The sequence below is a fragment of the Danio aesculapii genome, chromosome 23, assembly GCF_903798145.1.
Source record: "Danio aesculapii chromosome 23, fDanAes4.1, whole genome shotgun sequence".
Classification (NCBI taxonomy): domain Eukaryota; kingdom Metazoa; phylum Chordata; class Actinopteri; order Cypriniformes; family Danionidae; genus Danio; species Danio aesculapii.
The window spans coordinates 6,662,223-6,681,145 of record NC_079457.1 but is presented as its reverse complement, the minus strand read 5'-3'; the positions used below and the strand labels follow the sequence as shown (position 1 = coordinate 6,681,145).

The following is an 18,923-nucleotide window of genomic DNA, read 5'->3' as shown; positions in this document are numbered from 1 at the left end:
TTCCTTAATTTTAAATTTCAGGTAAATTTCTGTAATTTATTATATGCGTTATTTTATGGTAAATTTATGTAATTTAATATATGCGTTATTTTACGGTAAATTTCTGTAATTTAATATATGCCTTATTTTACGGTAAATTTCTGTAATTTAATATATGCGTTATTTTACGGTAAATTTCTGTAATTTATCGCCCGTTATTTAACTTTTTTTTTTTCAGCACCCCAGTTGAATTACGGAAAATTTTGGTTTTTTTTTTTACAGTGTAGGTTTTTTCTTACCCAACCGGCAGATTATTTGGCTCGTTTTAAGGAAAAGCTCACTTAATTTTGACAACATTTCTGAAAACAAAACAATATTTGTAATTTGTCTAGAAAAATCTTCTTCTTGATTTAAGAAGTTTTGAGAAGGTGCTCGCTGCAGAGCCACTTGAGTGGAGCTCACCTCTAATGAGGGGGAGCTTGAGCTCCAGTTCCTCCTCTTATAAGCTATTTTAATGCGTACACCTTCCCTACTGCTAACCCCAACTTCCAGTGACATCACTTGTAGAAGAAGTGCAGCAAGGAGTAAAGCTGGAGCTCAAACTCCCCCTTGCTGGAGCTCAGCTCTGCCCATGTGGCTCTGCAGTGAGTACCACTTGAAAGTTTTAGATATTTAGACTAAAAACAAGACAAATTTAATTTCAATTGCATTGAACAAAAATACTATGAAAGTCAATGGCAATTTTTTTCAACATCCGCCAGTATATCTTCCTTGGTGTTTGACAGAGAGATAAATCAAATCAAGCGTAGAACAAGTGGACGTGGAGTAAATATTCTTATTTCAAAGATTATTTTTCTTAACCAACAGATTATTTTATTATTATAGCATTTATTAAAACTCACTTCAGACAGCATTTCTGAAAACAAAACAATATTTTTAACTTGTCTAGAGATTCCTTCTTGACTAAAGAAGTGTAAGATATTTCAGCCTGATCTCACGAGAAAACGTAAGTATTTTACGTTTTGTCAGTTGAGTGGCTAATTTCAGTTGTACGAAATTGTACGATTTTAAAAAGGAGGCGTGCCACCTAACCCCACCCCTAAACCCAACCGTCATTGGGGAATGAGCAAATCGTACTAAATTGTACAAATTACATTGTACGAATTCGTAGGAATTAGCCACTAAATCAAAAAGTTTCGAATTGCCGAGAGATTGTGTTGGATATTTAGACTACAAACAAGACAAAAATTGTAATTGAGAAAAGCTTTTTTTGCATTAAATCAAAAATATTAAGGAAGTTAATGACAGATATTTTTCAACATTCTTCAGTATATCTTCCCTGGTGTTTAACAGAAGAAAGAAATTCAAATACGCTTGGAACAAGTGAAGGATGAATAAATTATGACATTATTAAAATTTGGGGTGAACTATCCCTTTAATGCAGTGATCACCAAACTTGTTCCTGGAGGGCCGGTGTCCTGCAGATTTTGGATCCAACCCTAATCAAACACACCTGAACAAGCTAATCAAGGTCTTCCTAGGTGTCATGGATTGGTCAGGCTCTCACGACCCCCACTCACGAAGATCACCATCACCTGACTTCTAATGAGCACACAGCTGCATCACATTCACGAGCACCAGATAAAAGCACAGCACTCCAGTCGCTCATTGTCCGGGCTCGTCTCGACGAAAGCGGACAACTGAGCGACCACTCAGCGTAGTCATCCTCAGCTAAAACAAACGATTTACTTACCTGTTCTCTTTGTATTCCTCCTAGTCTTCCTGGTCCTCCCGAATCGTCCTGTCTTCCAGTCCTTCCAAGTCTGTGTCATCCTCTGTCAGCTGTATCTGGTGTGTGCTGTCCATCCTCGTGTATTCCTGTTACCCAGCCACGGAGGAAAAGACCCCAACATCATTCCTGATCCTCCTGGCTATCCTTCATGTGCTCCTTGTTGTCATTTAATAAACACCCTAACGTTTCCTTACCTCTGTCTCCTGTCCGCTTCATAACAGAAGCCCGGACCCATAACGACGACAACATGAGCACCCCCGATCACCTTCAAGAGCTGGTGGACCAGTTGAAGCGGATTCTACAGCCACCAGCTCCACTTTCCAACGCACCACCAGCACCGAGCACTTCCGCCTCCACAGTTCTTCTTCGGCCCTTCCTTCCAGTCCCATGGCCCGACCAGCGCCCTACTCAGGCGGAGCGGGGGAGTGCAATGGTTTTCTGTTACAATGTTCCCTCATATTCGAAATGCAACCTTCTCTATATCCCACAGATAAGTCGAAGATCGCCTACATCGTATCTCTACTCTCTGGACCTGCACTTAAATGGGCTGAGACGATCTGGAACCAAGCCGGGCCGGTCATGAATTCCATCACTACCTTCACGGAGTATTTCAAAGAGGTGTTTGGACGTTCTGATGGGGAAGTAGCCGCTGGAGAGCAGCTGTATCATCTAAAGCAAGGTACTCTATCTACACAGGAATATGCTCTCCGGTTTCGCACTCTAGCAGCTGCAAGTGGATGGAATGAGAGATCGTTGTTGACCACGTACCGGCTCGGCTTGGAACCCACTCTCCGAATCCAACTGGCCACATTAGATGATACAATGGGTCTGGAGAGATTCATCCAACATTCTCTCCGATGTTCCGATCGTCTCCGTTCCTATCAACAGGACACCATCACCCCCTCGTCTGCACTCCTCCAATCGCCTGAGTCACAGCCTCTCCAGAACCAGAACCCATGATAATAGAGTCTGGAAGACTGACATCAGCGGAACGACAGAGGAGGCTGACCCGGGGTCTGTGTCTATACTGCGGTGTCAGTGGACACACCCGTATGGAGTGTCCCCTTCGTCCCATTCGGACTTCAGTGAGTGTATTCAGTACGAATATTGAACAATGTAAACCACTTACTACCACCGTACAAATAACTACTGCCTCTATTTCTCTCCTTGTCACAGCCCTCATCGACTCCGGGTCAGCAGGGAACTTCATCTCCCAATCCCTCTGTCGTCAACTCCACCTCCGTACTGAGGCGTCCTCGCATATATACCAGATACAACCGATAACCCAGTGCACTCGATCTTCGACCCGTATCCATCGACAATGCGAAGACATCCTTCTTCAAGTGGGGTTGTTACATCAAGAGAGGATTCAATTTCTGGTTCTGGAGGGTGCAAATATGGACATCATTCTAGGGCGCCCGTGGCTGGTGAAGCACGATCCCATCATCTCTTGGGGCACAGGAGAGATAAAGAAATGGGGATCTGGATGTACACCTGCCTGTTTTCCAAATCTCCCTCTTCAAGGTCGGAACCCCATTTCTTTGTTTGCAACATCGGTCGAGAGCCCTCCTGAGAAGCAGTCTATCCACATTCCTAAGGAGTACAGCTCCTTTCATGATGTCTTCTGCCCCAAGAGAGCTTCCCAGCTACCGCCGCATCGGCCATGGGACTGCGCGATCGACCTAGTTCCAGATGCCCAGTTGCCAAGAGGTAGGATCTACCCGCTCTCGCTTCCAGAGAATCAGGCAATGGAAGATTACATAAGGGAGGCTCTGAGTCAGGGGTACATACGTCACTCAAAATCACCAGCCGCCTCAAGCTTCTTCTTTGTGGCCAAGAAGGACGGAGGGCTGCGTCCATGCATCGACTACAGGGTCCTAAATAACGGTACAGTAAAATACCGATATCCCCTTCCTCTGGTACCAGCCGCTTTGGAACAGCTCCGAGAAGCTAAAGTCTTCACTAAATTGGACCTCCGCAGCGCGTATAATCTGATAAGAATACGTGAGGGGGACCAATGGAAGACAGCATTCGTGACCCCTACTGGCCACTATGAATATGAGGTCATGCCTTACGGTCTGGTCAACGCCCCCTCCGTATTCCAAAACTTCATTCATGAAGTCCTCCGGGAGTTTCTTCACCACTGTGTAATAGTGTACATAGATGACATCCTCATTTACTCCCGGAGTGAGGCCGAACATCGCCAACACGTTGCGGAGGTCCTACACACATTGAGAGAACATCACCTCTACCTCAAAGCGGAGAAATGCTCATTCCACCAGAAGTCGATTCATTTCTTGGGATACATCATTGACCAAACCGGTATACGTATGGATGGGAAGAAAATTGAGGCTGTTCTATCCTGGTCAGAACCCACTTCCATTAAGGAGCTCCAGAGGTTTCTTGGGTTTGCTAACTTTATAGACGGTTTATCAAGGACTACAGCAGGATTACATCACCTCTCACTAATCTCCTCAAGGGTAAACCCAAAGGACTGGAGTGGACCAAAGAAGCAGCCGCAGCCTTCCGCCTTCTTAAGAAGGAGTTCACAAGGGCCCCACTCCTGACTCATCCTGACCCAAATCTTCCTTTCGTGGTGGAAGTGGACGCATCCACCACCGGCGTCGGGGCAGTATTATCTCAACATCATGATACACCGCCCCGACTGCATCCCTGTGCCTATTTCTCTCGGAAGTTGAGCCCGGCGGAGCAGAATTACAGCATAGGAGACAGGGAGCTTCTAGCAATCAAGCTAGCCTTGGAGGAGTGGCGTCACTGGTTGGAGGGAGCCAAACATCCGTTCCAGGTGATCACAGATCACAAAAACCTCCAATACATCAAAGAGGCCAAGAGACTATGTCCACGTCAAGCCAGATGGTCACTTTTCTTCTCACGTTTTGATTTCTCCATTTCCTATCGTCCAGGACCCAAGAATCTAAGAGCAGACGCTCTCTCTCGTTTACACGAGCATCACGATCATGAAGAACTCCCAACGAAGATTCTTCCCGAACACATCTCCATTTGTCCGATCACCTGGAACGCTCCTCCAGTCGTTGCCACTCCGGAAGCCCCTGCTCCGCCGGGATGCCCTCCTCATCGGCAGTTCATACCACCTGAACACCGGGTAGATCTGATCCACTCCTTACATACCTCGCTAGGCACTGGACATCCAGGGATCAACAATACTCTCTCGCTAGTATCCCAACGATTCTGGTGGCCAAACATGGCAAGGGATGTGAGGCAATATGTTCAGGGCTGTAAGGACTGTGCCCAATCCAAGAGCCCACGTCATCTACCCGCTGGAAAGCTCCATCCCTTGCCGATTCCGAACCGTCCCTGGTCACACCTAGGAGTGGACTTTATCACTGACCTCCCTTCGTCAGAAGGTAATACCTGTATTCTAGTCATAGTAGATAGATTCTCAAAGTTTGTCAAACTAATCCCTCTGAAAGGTCTTCCCACAGCCTTTGAAACTGCCGACAATATCTTTAATCAAGTCTTCAGGTCATTTGGTATTCCAGAAGATATTGTGTCGGACAGAGGTCCACAGTTCATCTCACGTCTATGGAAAGCCTTCTTCAAGCTCCTAGGTGTGGCCGTCAGCCTCTCTTCTGGATATCATCCCCAAACCAACGGGCAGACAGAGAGGAAGATTCAGGAGGTGGGACGGTTCCTGAGGACCTTCTGCAGTGGTCACCAGAACTCCTGGAGCCAGTATTTGGGCTGGGCAGAATATGCCCAAAATTCACTGCGGCAACCCTCCACCGGACTCACGCCATTCCAGTGCGTCCTGGGCTTCCAACCACCGCTCTTTCCCTGGGATGGCGAACCATCTGATGTCCCCGCAGTGGATCACTGGTTCCGGGGAGAGCGAGAGAGTCTGGGACGAGGCTCATCAACATCTGCAGAGGGCAGTCCGTCGAAGCAAGGTAACCGCCGATAGGAGAAGGTCTGAAGAACCCAGATACACACCCGGACAAAAGGTGTGGCTATCCACCCGGGACATACGCATGCGACTGCCCTCTCGCAAGTTAAGTCCCCGATTTGTTGGTCCCTTCACCATCGTGGAACAGGTTAACCCCGTCACCTACAAACTACAATTACCCTCTCACTACCGTATTCACCCTACATTCCACGTATCACTCCTGAAACCCTATCACGATCCTGTTCTTCCCTCCACAGAGCCTGACCACGAAGAGGAACCCCCTCCTCCACTGCTCCTAGAAGAAGGAGCCGTCTACGCAGTGAAGGAGATCTTGCGTTCCCGACGTCGTGGTGGCCAGTTGGAGTACCTGGTGGACTGGGAAGGGTACGGCCCGAAGAAAGGACATGGGTTCCCAGAGCTGATATTCTCGATCCTAGTCTCATGGTGGAGTTTCATGAGAGCCACCCTGAGTTCCCAGCGCCTAGAGGCAGAGGGAGACCACCACGGCGTCGGAGGTGTCGGCCCTCAGGAGCGGGCCCTGGGGAGGGGGGTACTGTCATGGATTGGTCAGGCTCTCACGACCCCCACTCACGAAGATCACCATCACCTGACTTCTAATGAGCACACAGCTGCATCACATTCACGAGCACCAGATAAAAGCACAGCACTCCAGTCGCTCATTGTCCGGGCTCGTCTCGACGAAAGCGGACAACTGAGCGACCACTCAGCGTAGTCATCCTCAGCTAAAACAAACGATTTACTTACCTGTTCTCTTTGTATTCCTCCTAGTCTTCCTGGTCCTCCCGAATCGTCCTGTCTTCCAGTCCTTCCAAGTCTGTGTCATCCTCTGTCAGCTGTATCTGGTGTGTGCTGTCCATCCTCGTGTATTCCTGTTACCCAGCCACGGAGGAAAAGACCCCAACATCATTCCTGATCCTCCTGGCTATCCTTCATGTGCTCCTTGTTGTCATTTAATAAACACCCTAACGTTTCCTTACCTCTGTCTCCTGTCCGCTTCATAACACTAGGTATACTAGAAACATCCAGGCAGGTGTGTTGAGGCAAGTTGGAGCTAAATCCTGCAGGGACACCGGCCCTCCAGGACCGAGATTGGTGACCCCTGCTTTAATGCATGAATTGTACCCTGTGCACTTACTAGTGTTGGTGACTCCAGCAAAGACCCAGCACTGTCCAAACTTCACAGGCGTTCCTCCACTTTTGTGGTACTGTTTCAGGATGGCGCTGCTTCCGCTCCAGGCCGTGGGAGAAAGTCCACCCTCGTAGCTGTTTTGCCAGTTACCAATCAGCACACCTTGATCGTCATTGGAATTAACCTGACACATAAACAAAATTACACCATCCGCCTCACAAAAATGCCTTCAAAATTTGTAGTAAGCATTATTTATTATTAATTCAGATAATTACAAAACATTTATTGCCATATGTTATTATTATTATTATTATAAAATTATTATTATTATTATTATTATTATAAAATTATTATTATTATCGTTATTATTATTATTATTATTATTATTATTATTATTATTATTATTATTATTATTATTAAATTATTATTATTATTATTATTATTATTATTATTATTATTATTGAATTATTATTATTGAATTATTATTATTATTATTATTATTATTATTATAAAATTATTATTATTGTTGTTATTATTATTATTATTATTATTATTATTATTATTATTGAATTATTATTGAATTATTATTATTATTATTATTATTATTATTATTTTATTATTATTATTATTATTAATTGTAATAGTAGTATGTTTTTTGATTTATTGATTGATTTGCTCGTTTATTAATTCATTCATTGCATCAAACATGTTTTAATATTCAGAGATTTCTTGGTACAGTAAATTTTTTTGCAATTACAGTAACATGTTTGTTCTGTTCAAGAATTAAAAGATCCTCATAGTAGAAAAAAACTATTTACAAGAGAGAAATAAACTTTGAGCAGCAAACGTTTTAAATAGCAACTCAAAAATATATATTATTATATCTAAAATCATGAGAACATTTTGTATTGTGCGTGAACTATCCCTTTAAATTTTGGGGGATAGGGATTAGGCATGGATTTAATTCAGACTGAATTAATATTTACTCAAATATCTTGACTCAGAAACACATCTCTGTAAAATCAATATACAAACACAAAAGCATAGAGAGATCAGAGACAAAAGACTCACCAGTGCAGATATCACTCTCACTACATTAATAGGGTCTCCCCATCCTGAACACGGAGACCCACTTTTCTCCAAGACAAAGAAACATGCTTCCAGGACACCTTCATCGAACTACAGTCACAGAGAGATTAAAACAAGATAGCTATCATAAAAAAGTGTCATATTAAAATATTTTTAACTGTATTGGAATTATTGGATATGTTTTTTAACTGTATTGGAAGCTCAGGTGTTTAAAGTGAAATAGCTTACATGTTATATTCTCAGGATTATATTTTATCATACAGCTAAAGTCAATATTATTAGCCCTCGTGATTTTTTTTCTTTTCAAATATTTCATGATGTTTAAGGCAGAAAGGACATTTTCACAGTATTTCCTATTATATTTTTTCTTCTGGACAAAGTCTTGTTATTTTAGTTTCTTTAGCTGGAATAGCATCTATTCAAAAATTTGTAAAATTATTATTAATGTCACTGCAAAAAATAATTGCTTAGTCTAGTCTAAATGTCTACAAATTCTTAAATCAACAACCATTTCTTCTGAATTAAAAGATATTTTATTTGTTGCGTGTTTTATGTTACTTCCTTGACACCTTAGACCAGAGTCGTAACGTAAAGTGGGGGCTCGTCCGGGATTTTCTTCCCCCATTATAAACGTATTGCTGGTTCATGAACCCTTCTTGTGGATGTGCAGTCATTTTATATAGAAATATAGCCAACATTTAACAGATGTTCTGTATTTGAAATATTAAATATTCATATTTTACCTGACCAAAATTCCAGGTTCTGGTACCAATCTGTTGCTCAGTACCATAGTACATTTTGCCCATATCATTCAGCACATATTCATTTCTTTCAGCCTCATCCTTCAAGTACACCGGGTCATCTGACAACAACACAATGACATCACAATTTATTTTTGTTGTCGCAACACAAACCAATTAAGTTAGCTCAACAAATTTAAGTGGATTAAACATAAAACAATTAAGCTGTCCCAAATAAAATCACAAGAATATTGTTGTTACTACGCTGTGGTGGCTGAGAGAGCGATTTAAGAAAAAAACAACAACGCTATCTCATGGCATTTCGTAACTTTTTTTTAAACACAGTCTTTATTGATTTTAGTAGCTTTAAACATACAGAAATCAAAACCAAACATACAAAATAATATAATAAATAAAAATATAAAATAGTAAAAATATAGAAAAAATTACTAAAAAAAACAAGTAAATAAAAATAATAATAATAATTATATATATATATATATATATATATATATATATATATATATATATATATATATATATATATATATATATATATATACAAATATATAAGTACTTGCATCTACTTACACATACAATATAAAGGTACATCATATAACAACAACGGTACATCAATAGGAGGTGATACAAGTTATACAGAGAAAAAGTTTGTATCACCTTCCTTCAGGAATCCTATAAAGGGATTCCAAATTTTAAAAAACTTTTGTAGGTTTTCTCTTGCCTATATAACTTAATTTTTCAAAAGCCAAACAATAATACAATTCCCGCAACCATTGTTCAAAATGCAGGCTTTCTGTATTTTTCCAAAAACAAGCTATTATAGGTTTTGCATGTAATAAACAGAAAAGTAAAATTCATAACTCTTTGATTTAGTGGCTAATTCATATTAATTCGTATCATCTCATTCATACAATGTAGTACGATTTGCTCATCCACAATGATGTTTGGGTTTAGGGGCGGGGTTTGGTGCCACGCCTCCTTTTTAAAACAAACAACCATTGCCTTGTCTTTTGATTATTATTAGCCTTAATAACCAAAACCTAAATAGCTGGATCCGTCATGTTTTTGGGTCCCCTTGAAATATTTACTTTGTCCTCTGTTCTATTTGCATGTGTTGTGAGAAAATGCAGCTCGTTTCCTTAATTTGTTTGCATTGTGAGAAATTGCAAATGAAATTCTGAAATTGCGTGTTTTCCTAAATTGCAGCACGTTAAGCTCTCTCGGCCATCATAAATTTAAGTGGATTGAGCATAAAAATCTCAATAGTTGTGTTGTTTCAGCTCATTTTAAATAAGTCGTTTGAACTAGCTGCAGACATCTTTTTTGTCAGCGTAAGTTGATATTTTAATGGATTCATATCTTTTTTTTTCTCCAGACACACTGAAAAAATTTATTTGTGCAAAATTGTTGCAAATAAATTTATATGGGCTGAATTTAAGCAAACAAATTCAATTTAGTAATGTTCAACCTAAGCCCAAATAAGTTGTTTTTGTTTGATTGTTGGGTGGCACGGTGGCTCAGTGGTTAGCATTGTGGACTCACAGTAGAAGGTCGCTGGCTGGGCCAGTTGGCATTTCTGTGTGGAGTTTGCATGTTCTCCCCGTGTTGGTGTGGGTTTCCTCCAGGTGCTCCGGTTTCCGTAGTCCCGGGGACGTTTCTGGAGGCCGCGAAATACGTCCCGGGAGGTACGTAATTTTGCAGTTTTTGTTTTCCTGAATCCGCGAGAGGCCGCTGTGCGCGCTTGTTCCCGCGCCGTTCTCGCGTAAACCCGCTAGAGGCTGCTGTCGAACGACCTTCCGCCTGTCTGCCTGGATGACAGAATGATTGACCGTGCGACCGGCCAATCGGCGGACCCACCCTCCTCCGTCCCTAAACCCAACCAACGACGATTCACAAAAGCCGTCCAGAAAAAGAAAAGCCCTCGTCTGATTTTTACCACGTTTTCGGATTTTGACCACATTCTCACCCTGTGACGAACTTGTTCGCTTCATTTTTTGGATTTTGTTTTTGTTTTCTTACCTGATTTCTGGAACCGCTCTTCCCCGGACTCGAATCAGGTCGTCGTCGTCGTCGTGGTCAGCCCCTCTGCGCCTCAAGTTCGCCAGAGTACACGAAGAGTTAACCGGACAAACTGGTTGCAGCGGGAAAGCCCTCCACACGGAGGCGAGCGGCAGGCCGGCAAGCGCCGAAAGGAACGGCGTCACACCGCCCCGCAGCGTTCGCTTAAAAAAAAGAAATGCAGCCGTACGTACCCCCGGCTACGTATTTCGCGGTCTCCAGAAACGTCCACGGGACTACGTTCTCAGAATGAGCCTGGGTTGGTCCAAACACATGCACTATAGGTGAATTGGATAAAGTAAATTGGCCGTAGTGTATGAGTGTGTGTGTGAATGTAAGTGTGTATGAGTGTTTCTCAGTACTGGGTTGCGGCTGGAAGGGCAACCGCTACGTAAAACCTGCTGCGTAAAATATGCTGGAATAGTTGGCGGTTCATTCCGCTGTTGCGACCCCTAATAAATATGGGACTAAGCCGAAGGAAAATTAATAAATGAATGTTTCTGTGTAGTACCTGTGCACCAAGGGTTGAACAGCATGTAAATGTCATTGTCAGGTGTGTACGGTGAAGTGGCTTTTCCCGCTGGGCAGTTCGTGACCACAGTGAGCTTGTACTGTCCGATGCAAGCGGTCGGAAGAGAGTACACTGATAGTTTGATGGTGGTTTTCGCCTGCTCGATAATCTTTGCCTCCCAAGCATTTTTCTTGAATTCTGGCACAATTGGAACACTCACAAAACTGTCCCTGTGTGCTGGTACCACATTACCTGCAAAACATCCAGACAATAATCAGAAAATACAAGATGGCTGCTCATGCCATTTTACAGTACAGTAAAAAATGTGATATATGGCAATATATTCAAATCACATATTTATCAAGTTACAGTACAGATATGAAAATTTATGTCACATATATGTCAATACATCTTTATGAATACTAAAAATGACATATATAGTTAAAGTCAAAGGTATTAGCCCTCTTGTGAAAGTTTTATTCTTTTGAAAATGGTTCCCTTAATTTTATGTTGTCCCTCTTAATGGAGAGATTTCTTATAACTAATTTCTTTTGTCTTTGCCATGATAGCAGTACTTACTACTATTTTTCTACTTATTTTGCAAGTAATTTTTGCAAGTGATCAGTTTAAAGTGCAATTTAAGATATGTATTTACAGTTGAAGTCAGAATTATTAGCCCCCTGTTTATTTTTCCCCCCAATTTCTGTTTAACGGAGAGAATTTTTTTTTAACACATTTTTAAACATAATAGAAATAAATAGCTTAAGGGGCTAATCATTTTGACCTTAAAATGTTTTAAAAAAAATTTAAAACGGCTTTTATTCTAGCCGAAATAAAACAAGTAAGACTTTCTCCAGAAAAAAAAATATTATCAGACATACTGTGAAAATTTCCTTGCTCCGTTAAACATCATTTGGAAAATATTTAATAAATTCAAAGGGGGGCTAATAATTCTGACTTCAACTGTGTATATATATATATATATATATATATATATATATATATATATATATATATATATATATATATATATATATATATATATATATATATATATATATATATATATATATATATACACACAGTTGACATATGCAGTTATATGTGACATATGCATCAGTATATACATTCATACATACACACACACACACACCATACACACACACACATATATATATATATATATATATATATATATATATATATATATATATATATATATATATATATATATATATATATATATATATATATATATATATATATATATATATATATACACACACACATACAAATTGTACTCCCTGTTGGAATAAAAAAAAAAAACAGAAACTATTTCAGAACATTCTTGTAGCTTTATATTACAAACACTATATTTTAGAATATTTTAAAAATACTATTAAACCCATTACATACCATCAAATTTTAATTAGTAAAACAGCACATTTGACTAATTTATAGTCTGTATTGGGAATGGGAAATACTCCATCAGAATTTATTGATTTTAACATGCCACAAATAAAAGACAGAAATTTGCCAGTAGAGCTTGATTAAAGCAACTTACTTTCCATTAAAACAATATTTTTACATTATAACCATTTCAAAAGCTTTATAAATTTTAGGTTTTAGTTTTATTTCTCATCAGGGCAAATTTGCTCAAACATATGAACTATAATTTTACATAATAAATACAGAAAAAAACTATATACAGCTGAAGTCAAAATGACTAACCCTTTTGTGAAATTTTAATTCTTTTAAAAATATTTCCTGCTTGCTGTTTACCAGTGCGAAGATTTGTTTTCAACACATTTCTAAGCATATTAGTTTCTAAGCATCACTAATTTCTAATAGTGATTCTTTTATCTTTGTCATGATGACAGCACCTAATATTTGACTAGATATTTTTTAAGACACTATTCAGCTTAAAGTTCAATTGAAAGGCTCAACTAGCTATATAGGTTAACTAGTTGGGTTAGATTGGCTAGTCATTGTAAAACAGTGGTTAGTTTTGTGGACAATCGAGAAAAAAAATCTAAAGGGGGCTAATAATATTGTCATTAAATTATTATTTTTTTAAATGAAAAACTGCTTTTATTCCAGCCAAACTAAAAGAAATAAGACTTTAATCAGAATAAAATATATAGATATTTTTAGGAAATACTGTGAAAAATTCCTTCTGTTAAACATCATTTGGTAAATATTTTAAATAGAAAGAACAAATTCACAGGAGGGCTAATAATTTTGACTAAAACTGTATAGTAAAGCCATTACTTACCGAGTCTGAGCTCCAGGTATAGTTGGTCTTTGCTTGGAATTAAAGGTCTTGACAGTTCAATAGTCATCTGGAAACACTGCCCTCTGCGGATGATCAGATGATTGCTAAAGAAAGCGTCTGTGTGATGCTCCTGTCGATTCTGTCCTTTCCTGGTCTTTATGAGATCGACAGAACGTACCTGCAGTACTTCATCTAAAACAGCAGGCACAAACACAAATTTCATCTCTATAAAGCTGAACATTTATTATGAATGGACATTTCTGAAGACTGTTTTAGGTCTTAAAGGCACAGTTCACCCAAAAATGAACATTTACTCACTTTTTACTTACATATATACAAGTTTCTTTATTCTGTTAAACACAAAAGCAGATGTGAAGAAGAAGAAAGCTGAAAACTGGTAACCACGGACTTCGATAGTAAGATAAACAAATACTATGGAAGTCATTACAGGTTTTCAACACTTTTCAAAATATCTTCTTTCGTGTTTAATAGAAAAAAGAAACTCAAAGGGGTAAATGATGACAGAATTGTAATTTTTGGGTGATCTATCTCTTTAAGTAGCTTTGTGTTCTTGAGAAAACATGTTCAAGTGACTGATCATAATTTTTTTAGTATTCAGTTAAATGAACTCAATTTTGTCAATCAAAAATCTCTACGCAATGCAAACTTTCCTATCCAAATGGCAGAATTGGTTCAGTCTATTACAAAATTAGAGGACACTGTAAATAATGTTTGAATATTTTGTTGTTTGCGACAGCATTGCCGTCTTATTATACAAATCCTTACAATGTACACTTTAAAAAAAATCTAGAAAATAGCAGTTTTCCATATTTTGTGATTCATGTTTTTTTCTTTATACTTATTCATCCTTTTGAATTGCATTCTGAGATTGTGATCTCTCCTTCAAAACCTTTTGATGTTAATAAGTGACTTTTGTTGACATCTTTAGTATAAAGTGCTATATTGTCTGGGTTGGTGTTGTATAAAAACCTGATAACAAACTACCAGTACTGTTATTTTAAAGAATTCTCTTTATAATAGTTTATTTTAAACAATATCTTGTCTCAAACTACAAAAATGCCAATAAAAGTCACTTTGTTAATCTGCAGTTGAATATTCAACATGAAAAGTTGACAGAGCAGAGATAAAAGTCCCATAATGCAATTCACAACCGTAAATAAACCGAACAGATATTTTTTTACATTGTGAACACTTTATCTATGTCATTAATACAGAGAGACAGACCTTAATGTGGCTATTATTTACTATTAGGCACTTTTTAGTATCAAGCTGTAGTCTTACCCCTTGCTTCTACAGTCGAACCCCTAAAAGAAAAAAAAGAGAAAAATACATGTTTTATTTGTATGGCTATAATTAGAGCTACAAAATAAAGTTTAATTGAATTTTAAATCAAATTAATTGCAGACAAATGAGACCCTGGACCACAAAACCCTTATGTTTAATGAGGCAACAAGACATGTTTATGTTGGATGGCTATAAATATAAAAAAATACATTGCATGGGTAAAATCATAAGGTCGAATTTATTGATTTTTTTGTTATGCTAAAAATCAATTAAATAGAGATTGAGATCATGTTCCATGAATATATATATATATATATATATATATATATATATATATATATATATATATATATATATATATATATATATATATATATATATATATATTGTAAATTACCTGCCATGTAGTAAAACTCAATAATTAGTTATTGAATTGATTTAATTTAGACAACTTTAAAAGTGATTTTCTTACTATTTCAATTTTTTGAACCCTCAGTTTGCAGATTTTCAAAAGTTGTTTCTTGGACAAACATAGTCCTATCATATCAAACAATACATAAGTGGAAAGCTCGTTTATTCAGGATTACGTAAAACCTTCAATTGAAGAAATTGCGGTCCGGGTTCACAAATATATATATATATATATATATATATATATATATATATATATATATATATATATATATATATATATATATATATACACTCTCAGAAATAAAGGTACGCGAGCTGTCACTAAGGTGGTACCTTTTCAAAAAGTACACATTTGTACTTGAAGGGTCCATATTGGTACCTTAAACGTATATATTAGTACCTAAAAATTTTAGGGGGAACACTTTTGGACTTTTTAGGTACTAATATGTACCCTTGAGGTATTAATATGGACCTTTGAGGTACAAATTTGTACCTTTCGAAAAGGTACCACCCCAGTGACAGATCACGTACCTTTATTTCTGAGAGTGTATATATATATATATATATATATATATATATATATATATATATATATATATATATATATATATATATATATATATATATATATACACACAAACATTTTTTGGGTCAATAGTTGAACAATAACTTGAAAATTGAAAATTGAAAAATATTTAATATATATTTAGAATATAATTACACAAAAAGGCTGAGAAAAAATCCCTTTGCATTCACAATCTTTACATTCACAATAAAAATAAATAAATAAATAATTAAATAGAAATTAGTCGTAGGGTGGTTAAACTTTTCAAAAAATGAAACCAAAATCATCTAATCAAGTATATAAATATATAACTTTTTGACTTTTCATCTCTCTTAATGTTTTCAAATTCATCTATTAGACATTTATTAGTCTATTAGCCATCCGTTACTCTTTTAGATGTATATTAGACATTGATTAGTAAAGCATCCATTAGTCTATTAGACGTATATTAGATGTCTAAAAGGCATCCATTTGACATCATTAGACATCAAAATACACTGGTTAAAAACTAAAGTCTCCGGAATCATTTCTAAATTCAATCAATCAATCAATCAATCAATCAATCAATCAATCAATCAATCAATCAATCAATCAATCAATCAATCAATCAATCAATAAAAATAGAACTTACATGTTTGTAGTTCCCGTCTGTATGTATTTGAATAATATATGATCCTGTTCTTCAATAAAGAAATTGCATACAACTTAAACTTCAGTCTGTAGGAAACTCAGATGTTTGCATGGCGTATTTATTCACATCTTCATCTCCACCCCATCCACAACTCACAGCTGAAGAGTGTGAAGAATTTACTGTATCATGACAAAGGAGGTTTCGTGTTTAAAATGAGTCACACAGGATCATTTTTACAGCATATTTAAACACGGCACGAGTGAAATCTTTGTTGACTTGTCATTTAAAGTAAGGTTGGACTCACTTGTTTGTTGTAAAGATATGAAAGGAGGAGTAATATGCGGCATTAGTGTATAAATCAATAATCATTACACCTGCACTTTTGAACTGCCTCATTAACTAGAGATTAATAGAAATTAAAGTCTTCCTTTGTTATGCTATATTTTTACAATGCTATCATTTAAACCTTTCTTTTCTTTATTCTCATTAACATTTAATTTAGATTAAGTTACAGTGGGTTTGATTCTTTGTAGCTATTTTGTTTCCATCGTCTTTTTTCCATAGGTTATTGATTTACTGTTATTATTGTTATCATTATTACTACTGTTGTTAGGTATATTTGTTTATACAGACTTTTTCTTTTCACACATAAGGCTTTTTGTCCATTTGTTCCTTTGGTTGTGGGGAATTTCTTTGCTTTAAATTGTCTTCTGTTATGTTCACTGGGTCATAACTGGGTTGGTTTAGATGGGATTGTGTTAAGTTGTTTTAAATGCTATCTTTCTGGACGTTCACAGTTGATCTATGTAGGGGGTTACAGATCGCATACTGTTGCTTTATGTCATGGTGTCCCCCAAGGGTCAGTACTTGGTACACTTTAGTATTTATATGTTGCCTCTTGGTCAAATCCTGCAAAAATTTGGTATTAGATATCATTGCTATGCAGATGAGAGGCAGATCTTTATTAGCACTTCTCCTAATTTATCATCAATGTCGTCGCTTAACACTTGCTTAGTTGAAATTAAAGCCTGGATGCAACATAATTATCTTAAAGGGCACCTATGGTGAAAAATATACTTTTCAAGCTGTTTGGACAGACATGTGTGTAGGTATAGTGTATAGACTGTCATATTGGGGTGATATAAACACACCCAGTCCTTTTTTTTTTTCAATTTAACAACATAAAAACGGTGGACCAATTGGAGCGGTTTTTAGAGTGACCACAACTTGATGTAGAAGTGCGGTCCCCCCGCCCACCAATATTGATTGACAGGCACACATTACCACATCCTCAGTTTGTTGTTTCAAGTCCGCCATTTTGACCGTGTGAGTCAAAGCGATGTCACCAAAGAAACACCCTTGCTCTATTTTTTGGTTGTAAGGTTCATTGGGCTCAATACAAGAGCCTTCATCGTCTTCCTGCGAATGAGCAACAGAGATTTTACATTTAGTGGACGTTTGCGTTAAACACGCAGTGAATGCAACGTATTGAGATTCAGGCCATTAAAAGCAGCTGATCCACCGAGTCTTTCAGCACTCTCTCTGAAAACACTCGATTGATCTCGGCTGGTGGATCAACATTCACCACATGATCGCTCTCATCGCCATTGTTTGTAACTTTAGGTGGGTTTGCAAACATGTGAACTTTTCATTGTGTCTTCCTCAAACATCAGCTGTTTACATTTCCTGTGGTCGCAGAAGCTCCCTGTCATCTCAACTAGGTGCGGCAGGAAAGTGTGAGAGCGTTGCCTTGCAATCACATCCCTCCATTAGAAATAACGAACTTGCCTTAATTATAGACTCAGTCAAAGTTAATCCAGTGTGTGTGGTTATTAGTCTCGCTGTACGAGCTCGGAACTTTAAACTCGTACACATTTGGCATAACTTTGTTTAGTTGCTGCAGTTTTGTTCCGTGCAGAAACACGGTGTTGAGAAGCCTTTATGATTGCGAATTAACTGTGACGAATTAAAGCGCTGTTAACAGTGAAATCATTACGTCCCTATACGGATGACGCATACATCATTACATAGCGGCTGTAAAACTATACAAAGACACAAATGATTGTGTAACTACCACTCTGACACATTAGGAATATACATTAGGAATAGTGTCCGAGTCGTACATGTACGGCTGAATGCTGGTACTCTCACTCATGTTGCTTCTCTCTGTCTGCCTGTCTGTTGCCATACATGAAGCAGGGGAGCTCTTGGCTCCACCCCCTTGTTAAGTTGGGCGGGAAGTCGAAACAAATTTTCATGTGAAGCAACACACCCCTAAAACAATGACCTGTGTACACGCCCCCCAAATGACACTTTTAACACATTATAACAAAAAATCTGAACTGTGTTTTGAACTGAACCTAAACTGGCACACTCAGAAGAACCATAATATTAATATTAAATCTTTAAAAAAGAGGTAATCTAGGTGCCCTTTAAACTGAAAAGTTCAAAAAACTAGATTTTATTGA

The 18,923-nt window shown here is 37.9% G+C and overlaps 1 protein-coding gene across 1 annotated transcript in view; it reads right to left on the bottom strand.

The window, feature by feature from the left end:
• Nucleotides 1-13,763, bottom strand: part of tgm1l5 (transglutaminase 1 like 5) — a 35,381-nt gene extending 21,618 nt beyond the window's left edge. Inside the window, exons 1-5 of the mRNA XM_056449580.1 lie at nucleotides 13,541-13,763; nucleotides 11,266-11,517; nucleotides 8,679-8,797; nucleotides 7,918-8,025; nucleotides 6,853-7,030 (exon numbers count right to left, since the gene is read on the bottom strand). Of these exons, the coding sequence (XP_056305555.1) occupies nucleotides 6,853-7,030; nucleotides 7,918-8,025; nucleotides 8,679-8,797; nucleotides 11,266-11,517; nucleotides 13,541-13,763 (880 nt within the window). The remainder of the gene's footprint in view (nucleotides 1-6,852; nucleotides 7,031-7,917; nucleotides 8,026-8,678; nucleotides 8,798-11,265; nucleotides 11,518-13,540) is intronic.
• Nucleotides 13,764-18,923: the final 5,160 nt, after the last annotated feature.